The 14,412-nt window shown below is 33.4% G+C and overlaps 1 protein-coding gene and 1 non-coding gene across 2 annotated transcripts in view; one reads left to right on the top strand and one right to left on the bottom strand.

Annotated features, from left to right (window-relative positions):
• LOC124445607 overlaps nt 1–1,666 on the top strand; it is a 49,848-nt gene extending 48,182 nt beyond the window's left edge. Inside the window, exon 15 of the mRNA XM_046996345.1 lies at nt 607–1,666. Coding sequence (XP_046852301.1) covers nt 607–983 — 377 coding nt within the window. The 3' untranslated portion in view covers nt 984–1,666. The remainder of the gene's footprint in view (nt 1–606) is intronic.
• An 11,653-nt stretch (nt 1,667–13,319) lies between these two features.
• Nucleotides 13,320–13,401, bottom strand: Trnas-cga. Its single transcript has one exon. It is a non-coding gene; the product is annotated as a tRNA-Ser (tRNA).
• Between the last annotated feature and the right edge of the window lie 1,011 nt (nt 13,402–14,412).

Raw genomic sequence — 14,412 nt, forward strand, 5'->3', positions numbered from 1 at the left:
TTGCAATTTCAATAATGGTAGCAATGGTAGTAAAGGTAGCAATAGTTAGCAATAAAAGGAGTGCCAACAATACTTGCAATGGTAGTATAGTTAGCAATCGCGAAAAGGTAGTAAAAATAGCAATAGTAGTAATGGTATTTATCGTGAATAATAGTAGTAGTAGCAATGGCAGTATGAAAGTAGCAATAATAGCAATAGTAGCAATGGTAACAATAGTTATAAAGGTAGTAATGGTGGAAATGGTAGCAAAGGTAGTGATTATAGTGATAGTAGTGAGGATAATATTGATAGCAATGATAGAAAACGTAGCAGTGGTTAACAATAGTAAAAATGCTAGCATTGATAGAAAAGGTAGTAAAGATAGTACTGGTAGTATTGGTAATGAAGGTAACAATGTTAATAATGGTGGCATTGGCAACAATGGTAGTAAAGGTAATGCTGTTAGCAATGGTAGCAAACGTAAATTATAAAATCAAATTTTTTCCAAAATCCAACGACAAAAGCATTAGCGCCATTATTACATAAGAATAGAATACGTTTAATTCTTCTTTCCAACACACTTATATTTTAAAGTCAGAGTCACAAATTGTCAATTTTTCTATTCAGACAGCACATTCGAAGACGTCAATACGCTTAATTTCTTGTCGGGACTAGATATTATCCACGGAGAGCTATTTCGTAATAGAAATAAGAAGAATAAATTTATTCCTGTGTGCTTGGATCACTGTTCTTTGGATATTCTTCCTCCAGAGCAAATTAATTTACCAAAATATAACATACCGTCAAAGATCGACGATCTAGTCATCGAACTTCTAGGTGAAACACGAAGACAGCCTGATAAAGAAGGTCTGTTGGAAATCGAAGGCAAAGAATATGCCGACGCCAAAACTAAGTTGATCTTGGCTATAGCAAGAAACAAAAAAAGTCACAGCAAACAGACGTTCAATTCAACAGAAACCAATAACGCTATTTTTGTTGTATGACATAGAGGTTTGTTTGCGTACGAATAACTGTACTATAATTTTCTACTACATTGTTTTCGTCACATTCGAAAAAACGGGTTATACTTGAGTAACCAGTGGTAAATTGAGAGAGCGGGACAAAGGGGTGACAATATTCAAAGTTTATAATTTCTGGGGACTCTGAATTGTAAAAGTCGTGCAATAACAATGATGGCCACAACTACAAGTATTTAGTACGAGGAAGGAGTGAGTAGTCTAAAAAGCTAGTTTCCATCGCACATTTTTTCAATTCTCCTTTCAAAATATTCTATGCTGAATATTACAAATATTCCGACTAATCTATATAAGCTAACTAAAACGAGAATTGTTAGTACCTACCTAATAATTACATTCAGAAAATTTGACGTTTCAAGAGGAAAAGAACATTGGATTTTTGAATCAGAGAAGCACAGAAGAAAGTTTGTGATAGATTTTCCGCACGAAAGATAAACTATGCTATAAATTAAATATTACAATGTCAACTTAATCTTCTTAGAACAAGGAGACTGAACTGAAAAGATTTTAAAATTAAATCACTTTTATAATTCTCATTTAGGTTTTTAGATTTAACAACAGTTATTGCCTTCTACATTTATTCAAATTCAACTCTTTGTATTTGTATCATTAAGCATGGCAAAAATAATAAATTGTGTTCACTGCATAAAGCCAGAATTATTTTGATAAACCAATCTCCACTCAACTATTTGCCAAACTAATATGTTTTTGTAAAGCAAGTTTTGAAAAGTTAATTCAATATGTATTTTTGCAACATTGTATAAAGTTATACAAGTTATACACGTTGCTCTTTTGAATAACTATAATAAAAATAATGATAAAAAAAGTTTATTTATGATATAATGATAAAAAATATTTACTATTCACTATTCATTCATTGTGAATGTTGAAATAAAAATAAAGAATATTTTGACTCTTTGCATTGACTAAAAAGTGCTGCAGTTCCCTCTGACCTTCTAGGAGGTAGAATTTTCTATACTTTCAGAAGTCTCATCACCACTCTTTCGCCATTTCATAATTAAATTTAAGTAATATTTGCAACATGTTAAAAGAGATTTTGCAAGAAATAAAGCTAAGCATATAATTTCATGTTCTCGTCATTCTTTGAAGACATTAAAGATAAAATACTGTAACCAGAGACAAACGGATAAGGTAAAAATGTATCGCAAACAAAGCATTACTTCAGCTCCTACATTAGCGAGTAGAGGAGTACACGAGTATGACAACAAGTGCGATGTTTAACTGCGGGAACTGGGAAGCATTAAAGTTGGACTTAACGCACAAGTTCAAATCCTTCTTACAGTGCAAATTTTATTGTTGCATTTAGTTTACTTTTGATACTTTTTTACTTTTGATGAAGTGTGCCTATCACAATATCATTATTGTGCCTATTATTGGAAAAAATTTTACAAATAAATTTGATTACCCAAAATTATTATATAGCAAGCGTCACTTCCGGCTAAATGACGCGCTATGATTCGCTCAGAAACATTTTTGCCTGTCCATTATTTTCCCGTAATCGACCACGATCCAAAACGCGTAATTTTACTGTCCAATATAAACAAACTTCGTAATGCAAACAGCAAAACGCAAAATAAAAGAAACAATAAACCATTTACGAATGTGATTTGAAGGAAAAACACTTAGAAAACAGTTGAACTATCTAGACAATACAATTTGAAACGATTTATTTTTTATGGACGAAAACTAGAAAAGTAAAGGCAACACGTAGAAAAATGCAAGGAGGAGAAAGAAAGAAAGCTTCGTTTCAAGTCAAATAATGCCTCCCTTTCTCGGTCATATGGGACCTCTGTCTTTTTGTACAAACCTCCCCCTACGGGCTCGGTCTGTACAAAAAGACTTCGGTCCAATATTTCTCCGTAAAGACCTTGCGCTCGGTTATCAAGGGCTTAGTGATATTCATTTCATTGGTCCTGTACTATGGGACGGTTTTATGATACTGACATCGATGAACCACGTAAAAGTTTCGATAATTTTTCTTGTCCGTAACACAGTGATACAAAATGACAATTTCGAAATCAAACGTAATCTGATATTAGAATGAAAATAAAAATTAACTATAAAATGTTCATTATTATTATTTCTCATCATTGTTTAAAGAAGCCAGCTACTTTACAAAACAATATCAGAATTAAAATGCAAAATCCTGTAATTATTATAAGATGGAAAAACATTCTAATTTTGCTAAAGCAATAAGTATTTTTCTCAAAAGTTAACCCAGAGTATGCCTAATTAATATAAAATTAATTTCGATCAGAGAGATCAATTGATTCCCAATACCAATTATTCTTAGCCTATTTTGTTTAAGAAACAATGCAAGCGGATTTCAAGCTTTATATCTATCAAGAAAATGTTAAGCTTATTACCTTACTCATATTTTAGGACATAAAGATATTTGGCGCTTAAAGCTATTTACATTAATCATAGTTCCTTACAACTTCCCAAACTTTCCCCACCCAATGGAAAATCACGCACATTTCCTTTAATATTTTTTCTAGTCACAACACGATTTAAGTTGCAGAAAAGCCTCATAGTTGTCTATGGTAATATGGTTACATTATTTTAAACATTTTTATTTACTAAAATATATAACTGAAAATCCAAAGTAAAATAGTCGTATAAAAATGTTTTTAAAAGTAAACAACAAAGTGAAAACAAGACATTGCATGTGATTAACACTACTTTTAAAGCTGAAAGCGCAGTCTTCTTGACAAAACTTTAATTTAAAGCTATATTACAGTAGGTGTGTACACAAATGAAATTTTACTTGAAAAAATTGTTAATATAAATATTAAAGCCCAGCAAAGTGCTTTTAAAAGAGCCATTTAATACAAAAATAACGTATAAAAACAAAAATATTTATTTAGAAGCGTAACGTTTTGTCTTGACTCTCAAGACATAATCAGACAGTATTACATTACAAGTATAAAGGATATATATACAATAGCTATTTACATAAAATTAAATTACATGGTGGGATGAAAACGTGAAAGTAAATATGGGATAAGATGGTATGACGTGGTATAAGTAGAAATCACGAAAGAAACAAAAAACACACACAATCATAAAGTATACAGACATGAGGACGGACGAAATTAGATTAAAGCAACTGATGGAGTTCCCTTGGACGTTAAGAGATGGTTTTATTTTGTTGATTAAAAGGCTTTAGTGAATAAGAAGCTCTTGCGAGTCTGAGCATGAAGACAATATTTTAAAATCCTCGAAGGTAGTGGTATGTCCTGTGGGTTTAAGATGTGATAGTAGGAGGAATGACTGGGATGTTTAGAAGGTTTACCAGTCAAAGGAGTGTTTATTTTGTAAACTGCACCTTGTCGTTCGTTGGGTTGTTTTTTGTCGTTTATGTTCGTTAGTACTTGTTGTAACGTTGTGATTGGTTTATGTGCGAGGCGTATGTTGTATGGTCGTAAGATACGCGAGACAGTCTCAGGCGTACCTTTGATGTAAGGTATCGTTGCTTTTGTCATTGAGTTGCTTGTTTCTTTGGGTTCGTTGGGTTTGTAAGTGTGGCGTTTGATAAAGTCAGAGTTATAGTTGTTTTTGTCAAAAACACGTTTGAGATAGTTGTTTTCATTGTGTAGAGCCTCCGGTGAATCACATATGATTTGTGCACGTCTTGTTAATGTTCTGATTGTGGTGGCTTTGTGTGATGTAAGGTTGTAAGATGATTGGTCTAGTAGTCGGTCAGTATGTGTTGGCTTGCGATAAACTGTTGTTCGTAGTTTTCGATTGTCATGTTTTACCAAACAGTCGAGAAAAGGAAGAGTTCCGTTTTCTTCGTCATCTTTGGTAAATTGTATGTGGCTGTTCTGTTTGTTGATGTGAGTGTGAAAGTCATCAATCTCGTCTGCATGTAGTGCTGTGATTGTTTCATCTACGTAGCGAAACCAAAAAGGTAGCGCATGTTTGTAAGTCGTGAGCCCCCTTTCCTCTATAGATTGCATTACTACAGAGCTCCAGTAGCTCCATAATGTCTTCTGTCGGTAATGGCAGTACGTCCGTGGTGTTTGCAATAAGGGTTTTTTTACAAGTAAGTGCCAGATTAAGTGGAATACTGGTGAACAGTGATTTCACATCAAAAGACACTAGTATATAGTTGTCCGGTATTTGTATAGTGCTCAGTTTTTTAATGAAAGTTTCAGTGGATTGTAGCTTGTGTTTTGATTTGTTTGTAAGTGGTTGTAGTATGTCAGTCATGTACTTTGAGAGTTCGTAAGTACGCGAACCACAGAATGATACAATTGGTCGCATCGGTATTTGTGGTTTGTGAAGTTTTGGTAGTCCGTGTAGTCTGGGTGGTCGTGGTTGTGAACATCAGAGTCGATAGCAAATACGTTCAGATATGTTAGATTTTCTCATAGAGAAGATCTTGCTGTTAAGTTTGCGTACTAGTGATGGTGTTGGGTCTCGTTTGAGTTGTTCGTACGTTTATCTGTCGTTAACAAGTGCGTCCATTTTGTTAAAGTAATCATTCCTGTCCATGACCACAGTCACGCGTCCTTTGTCTGCTGGTAAAATGAAGATGTTGTTGTCGCATTTTAGTCATTTGAGTGCTTCGTCCTTTGTCAAGTTTTTGTCACGTTTAGAGGTCGATTGTAAAGTGGAGGCTACCCTGCTTCTGATCTCGTCTTTGGTTGTCTCTGAAAAGTCTCTTTGATACGCTAGGACAGCCTCAACACTTGATACCATCGTCTCAGTCGAGATTCGTTTAGGTATTATGGGATGTTTTAGTCATTAAAACAGTAGTCGTGTTTCAGTTTCGTCTAATGAGGGGGAAGAAATATTCCTCACCCAGTTATCGCCATGTTTATGTCTTGTACGTGTTTTAGTGCGATTTAAACGTTGTGTCTTGTTTGCTGGTTTCTCTGAAATTGTTTGTATCGTAGAAAATAAAGTGTCACTTACTGTCATTGGTATGAGTTCTTTTAGTTTGTTCAATCTTTTTTCTTGTTGCTTCATGTAATAGTTGATTCGTCTGTGACAGTCGTTAATCCGTGCTCGTACCCGTTGTCTGCTGGTGAAGTTGACAATCTGAATATCCTCTTGTGTGTTCATTGGGAACTTAATTCTAAGTCCTGCTGGAACACGACCAAAGTCCGTGCAGCGATGGTTAAACCAAAGTTGTTAGCGTATGCGTCTGACGTTGCTTGCAAAACGTATGTAGTCATTAGCAAGTTGTTCGCTCTGTCGTCCAATTGATCGTAATAAAGTAAATGGTTTGAACCCGGGAGTATCGTTACATGTTTGTAGATGTAGATCGTCCAGGTTAGTATAGTCCTGAGAAGGACTGTTTTTCTTGTTATTGACTGAAGTTTCGACAACCTTAGCAGTAGTCATCTTCAGATTCAACTTATTCACAATACAAACAAACGATCAACTAAAAACTTTACACTTCAGACTAATCCACAATGACAATACATAATTGACACCCACACATTTCCTGTAGACACATTACAATGACGTAAGAAACAGATAACAAATACGGCTAACCTGACGTTTACTCTGTTAGGTTTTGTGATGTAGCCATCTACCTTCTTCAGTATATAATGACTTACACCAACAAATAGAGATATTACAGATAATTATTATGATCGCATTTAATGTTCAACGTCAATGTCTATGGTCTACGATCTATCTTACAATGGTTAAACTACTTCTATTTATACAAGATATTACGTATGGATATATTTGCTTCTTTACTAAATATGGTTAATTTACAATCAACGGAAAGCTATTAGGAAGTATAAAAAATATTGTGATTATTGCACATAAGTATCTCTTAAAATAATCATTTAGTTAGTTACATTTGACTCAATTATTTACTAATCACAGGAAGAATATGAGAGCATATCTTAACATACTCCTCATCTGACTCGGAAGATGACTACCGCTAAGGTTCTCGAAACGTCAGTCAACAACGACAAAAACAGTCCTTCTCAGGACTATACTAACCTGGACGATCTACATCTACAAACATGTAACGATACTCCCAGGTTTTAACCATTTACTTTAAAATTTCATTTGAAATTGTTGCATTTTATAAGTTAACGGGTTTCCCGTTATTTTATAAGTTAACGGGTTTCCTCTTTAACAGTTTGATAACTGCTACCTATATAGCTTAAAATCATGCATAAAAGGAGCAAATCGTTTGCAGTAACTAGTAGTTATTATTACACTTTACTTTATGTTTTTTCATACAAAGTGGCCAACAAACAATTTTTGGTAAATTAAGCACACAGTTAAAATCTGTGTACTGACCTAAACCATTTCCTTATTTTTAAAGATAATGAGTTTAAAAATATTTTAATGCACATTTTGTTTAGTAATTTTTGTAGTCACTGAATGATGTAAATTGCCGAATTATCTCAAGGTAGAGCAAAGATCTCAAGGTCCCAAGTTCAACGTAGGGTTTCGGCAAAGGTGCAAGTTAAGCAATGGTGCCTTCACTTCTTTAATTATTGTAGAAAGAAGAAACACATTTTTGAACATGTGGAAGAAGGGACTAAGTGGTTAAGGCAATGAAAGGTTACACAAAGCCAAATATTTCGTCATTGATGAAGTCATACTTAACAAGACGTAATTATCAGAAATCTTGGCTACATCAGTCTAGGACTTCACAGTGTTGCTGTGACAAATAATGAAACTAAAGAACTGTGAAAGCTCTTGATGCGTCTTTAAAACATTATATTTGGCGGCCTTTCATCATGAAATTGAAGACGTCGAGGTGAAAAATAAGACATGAGGTGTTTATTTCGTCGTATTTTCTTTTGGCATAGCCAAGATGCGTAGCGACGTCACCTTCTTTTAAAAGAATACTTTCAAGGTGCAGATATGTATCAAAGCTTGGTTGTTGAAATTGTAATTTTATGCTAGCAATAATCATGTCAAATGCCTCGAATTAAATTTACCTCTACAACGTCATCCTGTGTTTCAAGGAAATGATGTGCACTGGAACCGGTTTCAAACGTTGCTGGTATTTTTCGTCTTCTTGGTATCACATCGATACATTGGTATCACATCAATACGTATGACAATCGGATGCTTCATAGAATGCCAAAAGCACTCATTGGTTCTCATCTTGTCCAAAACCTGAACTGTTAGACCAGCGAGATGCTTTAAATCAGATGCGTATAGAGTTGACGACTGCAATGCTGATGACAAATAATCTGAATGAGTATAAACTCTTTGCCCATATGGTGACCAAAAAAGAAATAAAATGTTTTCATTTGGACTAGACAACCTATAATACATCCTCGTATATCTGGGTTATTGCAATCTGTCTCGAGACATTCCTCCCAAAGTTTCAAAAGCTTATCATAATTATCTAAAATGCTTTGCAAACAGTCTGCTCTCACAGTCCATCTTGTTGCACAAAACTTTGCTATCCCAGTAGCAAAAATGACTGTCTTCGTCATCAAGTTTTGACTTGATATTCTTCAGCAACGTTTCTCGTTTTGAAGAGTACTTTCTTAGCTTAATCACTTCATTTTTAATTACTCATTGTGTCAGACAGTAATTTGAGGTTTTTTGTAGCTTCCTTAACATACACAATAAGACAATGTGCATGACAATGGGTAGGATGTGCTCTTGGCTGGCACTGCAATATCTTTTGAGCGACACCCGACTTTTTACCCAAAATATTACTCGCTCCATCATAACACTGTTCCCTGCAATTGGGCAGGGACAACTGTAGTCGAAATAAAGAATCCTTGATCACATATGCTATTGCTGACGCTTCGATATTAGGAATTTAATAGAACGCCAAAAGTCTTCTTGTGATTTCAGGTTGTCCATATCTACCCATCGGATACAGATAGTAACTTGTTCTTTGTTTGATATATAGTAATACTCATCTGCAATTATGGAGTAATAGCATCGCCTTTATCTGCTTCTAAGTCAAAATGTCATTTTGACTCTGAAGATGACTACCGCTAAGGTTGTCGAAACGTCAGTCAGCAACAACAAAAACAGTCCTTCTCAGGAATTTATTAACCTGGACGATCATCATTTACAAACATATAACGATACTCCCGGGTTCAAACCATTTACTTTATAACAAAATGTATGTTGATCTTCCTCCTCATTGTTTGTAGCGCTTGAAAATTTCCTGTTGGCAATAACTTTGCTCTCTATAACATTTATTTAGTTTTAATAAAGGTGCCTATTATTACTATACTCCATGATGGAAAATGTTTTACAATTGTGTTTTATTTTCCTGTAACTTTTTCTTAAAAATTGTATATGGTTATTTGGTTTAATTTTTTTAAACTTTTGATCTACTAAAATATAATACTAATCCAAACTAAAATAGTTGTAAAAAACATTAGTTTAAAAGTAAAAAACGGAGAGAACACGAAACATTATTATTAACACTAATTTAAAGCTGGACTCGTACACTTTTTGACAAACTTTGCTTTAAAGATCTTTCACAGTAGGTGTGTTGTTGACAACTTCTCTAATTCCATTTGTTAATTACATGGAAACAAATGAAATTTTACTTTAAAAAATGTATTGAAAATTATAATTTAATATTAAAAAAATGAGAAAAAAGAGAAAATTTCCAAATTTTACTTGTTAATTAGCAATAGGTCTCTTGTGCAAATTTTATTTCATAGTAGTATTGGTCCTTGCTTTTGTTTTATATATTACAAAAAACTTGAGTTACACAAGACGAAGTGACCGAGTGGTTAACGTGATGGACTGCTAATCCATTGTGCTCCGCACATGTGGGTTTGAATGCCCTCTTTGTCGAAATGGTTGTTGTATAATAATCCATTATACTTAATAAAATTATTTGAGGAATGTTTTTACTTTCTTAAATTAAAGTTTTATATTTTGATATTTAAAAGAAAGATCGATCACTAGTTTGAACTTAATGTAAATATCATCACTATTTGATTACGTTTAATAGCATTCAAGTTGCAAAGGTAACAATTAATGCAATTTCTAATACACTTTATTTATTTGAAACAAAATTTATACGAAAAATATGAAATTTTTGTTCCTAGATCTGCCATTTTGTGGTGTTTTGGTCTGAAGATTTATCTTTGAAATTGTCGTATTTATTTTAAAACAAAGTTGATCATTTTATAAATAAAGGGGTTTCTTATTTGGCTAATTGATAACTGCTTCATACGCAGATTTAAATCTTGCTTGAAATAAGAAAATCGTTTGCAGTAAATAGTAATTGCATATTACGCTTTAATTTATGTTTTATCAATTAAAGGTGCCAACAACATGGTATTAAAGATAAATTGAGAAAAAATTTAAACTGTGTGTACTGACCTAAGCCCTTTTTTATTTTTAAAGATAGTGAAGTGGGAAATATTTTTTCAGCATTTTTTCTCTAATTTATTTTGTACTCATTGAGCGACATAATTAGCCGAAATAGCTCAGTTGGGAGAGCGTCAGCCTGAAGACCTGAAGGTCCCTGGTTTCGGCATTGGTGCAAGATTAGCATTTTTTCTTTACTTCTTTATTTAAATTGAATGAATAAGCTACTTTATAATATGTGGATGGGGGGACTAAGTTGTTTACTTGATGAAAGTTTAAACCACATATATAAGCAGAAGATAATGTATGTTCATCTTCCTCATTCTTTTTTTTAATTTTTTTAATAATTATAAACAAGAATAGTAAGAATGACTGATTTACAATATATATGTTTTTGTTTCAATACATTTATGAATTTTTTTAAAATTGTAAAACACAGTTTACTCTGGTCTATGTTAGAGAACTCAGGCAAGTAGTGTTAAGACGAAAAATCCTTGTAATAAATATTTTGTCAAAAGAAAGCATTTTGTGAACGAAAGGCTGAAGATTTGAAAGTCCATCATTCATTTATTTAGTGTAACATACATTTATATTTTATCACCACACATAAGATTTAGATTCCTTGTTTAAATATAATTTTAAAGTTAAGATTTGGAAGTTTTGTTCAAAATTATAATACAAGTAGTCAAAAAAAGTAAAAATCAATTTAAATTCCTTACATGTTTTAAAGGTGTAGTGCGATGTCTGAGTTGTTAAGCTGAAGACTTGCTAATTTGATTATTAATCACGTACTTTGTCACTCCACGCATCCTAGCCGTCATATTGCAAGAAAGTCTCGTTCGCCAAATCATTATATGCTCGTATGGTGAAAGTGAGAAAAGAAACTCTTATATAGCCATTAATGTCAGGTTTTTGTCTCCAACATATGTTTTATTTTCAGAAAATGCAAGAAAAAGATAGCTAAGAATTTTATATACCGTGAAATACATCTATGAGTTTTAAGATTGGATTTAAGGGGCGTTTTCATACACTCTACAGCAGCCCATTCTTTTTAATTGATGCTTTTATGTCGGAATTGTTTGTTTGGTTTAGACTGCCATAATTGATTCCTCTAATACAATTTGTATTGACATGCTAACATTCATAAGAATGGTAATGCGTTGGGCATGCCCTCTAATTTGATGCAAGTATGACAGTTTTTATTCTGACAGACCACAAAATTTTCTTGCTCAGAAGAAATCACATACTGTTTCAGTTATTAAAAATTGCAATGATTTATCCAAGATGAAACCAGGGTGGATTCTGTGTAGAAATTACGCCGGATATACGCCATTGTAATTACAAAGAAACGCCAAGGTCGTTCGCAGATGGTTTTTTCCACTAATGTTTGCGTCAAAACTTAAAAATAAGGAGATGGGCTTGGTGCGCCAGCGTACTGAAAACACTCAAAATAGGTTCTAAGACAAAATGTTACGTCGAGCTACTCAACGGATCCTAACCCTAACCCCAAAATTAACCCAAACACAAAAACCTATGCTAACCCTAACCCTAAATCTAACGGTAACCCTAACCCTAACCCTAACCCTAACCCTAACCCTAACCCTAACCCTAACCTAACCCTAACCCTAACCCTAACCCTAACCCTAACCTAACCCTAACCCTAACCCTAACCTAACCCTAACCCTAACCCAACCCTAACCCTAACCTAACCCTAACCTTAACCCTACCCTGACCATTAACCCTAATTTTTTTGACCTAACCTGACCTTAAAACCTGACCCTATCTGTGGACCTGACCCTGACCTGGACATCATTCTCCCTGCCATTTTGTATCCCCAGCATCTCTGGCATCTCTGAGCCATTTATTTTCATTTTGCCTTCTTATATTTCATCTTTTTTTTCCCTGAGCATTTGTCCTTCCTTCCATTTTCTGCCCCCATTTCCTGCCTCATTCCCTGCCCTTCTCTCTGCCTCCTGCCCTGTTCCCTTCCTATGTCCTGCCCTGCCCTCTGCCCTACCCTCCTCCCTGCCTCCTGTCCCGCCCTTCACCCTGCCTCCTGCCATGCTCTCTGCCCTGCCTACTGCCCTGTCTTTGCCCTGCCATAGGTTCTGCCTTAGGGTTAGCTTTATGGTCTGCTTTTATGCTTAGGGTCTGCCTTAGGATCTGGGTTAAGGTTAGTATCGGGGATTAGGGTTAGTATCGGGGTTAGGTTTAATATCGGGGGTTAGGGTTAGTATCGGGGTTAGGGTTAGTATCGGAATTAGGGTTAGGGTGAGGGTGAGGGTTAGGATACGGTGTTAGATTTAGGATCCGCAATATGAATCAACAATTATATCGACAGAGATGGGATTAGAACCCACGTGTGCAGACACAATGGACTAACAGTACATTATCTTAACCACTGGTCTCTTCGTTTTGTGCATTCTTGTTTTTTCTTAATATAACTTTAAACAACAAAAATATCAATATTACTATAAAAATATAAAAAGTAAAAGAGACATTTTGCTGATAAAAAAGTAAAAATTTGCAATATTTATTGTTATATTTTTAATATTAATAAATTGTAACTTTAATTTTCAATAAATTTTTTCAAGTAACATTTCATTTGTTCCCATGTAATTACCAAATTTAAGTTTAGAAGTTATCAATATTGCACCTACAATGAATTATATTATAATTAAAGTTTTGTCAAAAAGTCTATGATTTCTGCTTTGAAACTAGTGTTAATAACAATGTTTCATGTTTTCTACGTTTTTAACTTTGAAACCAATCCTTTTAACAACTATTTTACTTTAAATTTCTATTATATTTTAGTAAATCAATTTTAAAATAATGTAACGAATTGTACATACACATATTCTATAAAAAAACCCAATATAATCAAACACAAATATAAAAGATTCTCATTGTAGAGTATTATGATAAAACGAGTCCTTAACGAAACTAAATAACTGTAACAGAAACAAAAGCTATTGCAAGACTTTTTTAACTCGCTGCAAGCAGGATTTGAACCTGCGCGGGGAACCCCCATTGGATTTCGAGTCCAACGCCTTAACCACTCGGCCATCACAGCTCGCTGTACAAGGCATTGCTTTTTTAATGTTAAACAAAATTATTCTGTTTTTTACGTGATTTTTTAAAAGATTTTTTCTTAAAAGTTTAAAAATCGCTACTCTTGTGTATTGAAAATCATTACACAAAAATTAAAATAAGTATTCATGGATTTTAGTTACGTATTAAACATTTGTAAAATTTGGGAAGTATATTTAAATGAGCAGGTCTTCATCTTAACAACTCAGATATTATACTTAATAACTAAAACATGTATTAAATTTAAATTGATTTTTACTTTTGGCAGACTTTATTATAAATTTTGAAAAGATAAATACTTAAACTTCACAAATGTTAACATTAAATTTACATTCAAACAATGGATCTCAAATTTATGCTTAATATTTGATAGGTGGTTTTTCAAATCTTCTACCTAGTGCTCTAAAAATGCATTGTTTTGACAAAATATTTATTACAAGGATTTTTCGTTTTAACACAATACAACTGAGTTCTTTAACATAGACCAGAATAAACTAAGTTTTAAAACTTTTAGAAATTTCATAAATTTATAGAAAAAAAGTTTTATTGTAAAACAGTCCATCTTATTATTTTTGCTTATAAATATTAAGAAAATTTCAATAAATGCAATGATTGACATACATTTTGTTTGTCATAATTATGTCGTTTAAACTTTTATCAAATAAAAAAATAGTCCCCCCTTTCACTCTTTCAAAATCAGTTTATTCGTGCAGTATGATTAAAGAAGTAAAGAAAAAAGGCTAATCTTGCAACAATGCCGAAACCAGGGGTTCAACCAGGGACCTTCAGATCTTCAGTTTAAAGCTCTCCCGACTGAGCTATTTCGGCTAATAATATCTTGAGATAACTACAAAATCAATCCAAGAAAAAAATGCTTGAAATATTTACACTTTACTATCTGTAAAAAATGAATCGTTTTGGTCAGTACACACAGTTTAAATTTTGTCATAATTTCTCTTTAATTGCATTTAGGCACTTTTGTTTGAAGTACATA

Source organism: Xenia sp. Carnegie-2017, unplaced genomic scaffold (genome assembly GCF_021976095.1).
Source record: "Xenia sp. Carnegie-2017 unplaced genomic scaffold, XeniaSp_v1 HiC_scaffold_22, whole genome shotgun sequence".
NCBI lineage: Eukaryota > Metazoa > Cnidaria > Anthozoa > Malacalcyonacea > Xeniidae > Xenia > Xenia sp. Carnegie-2017.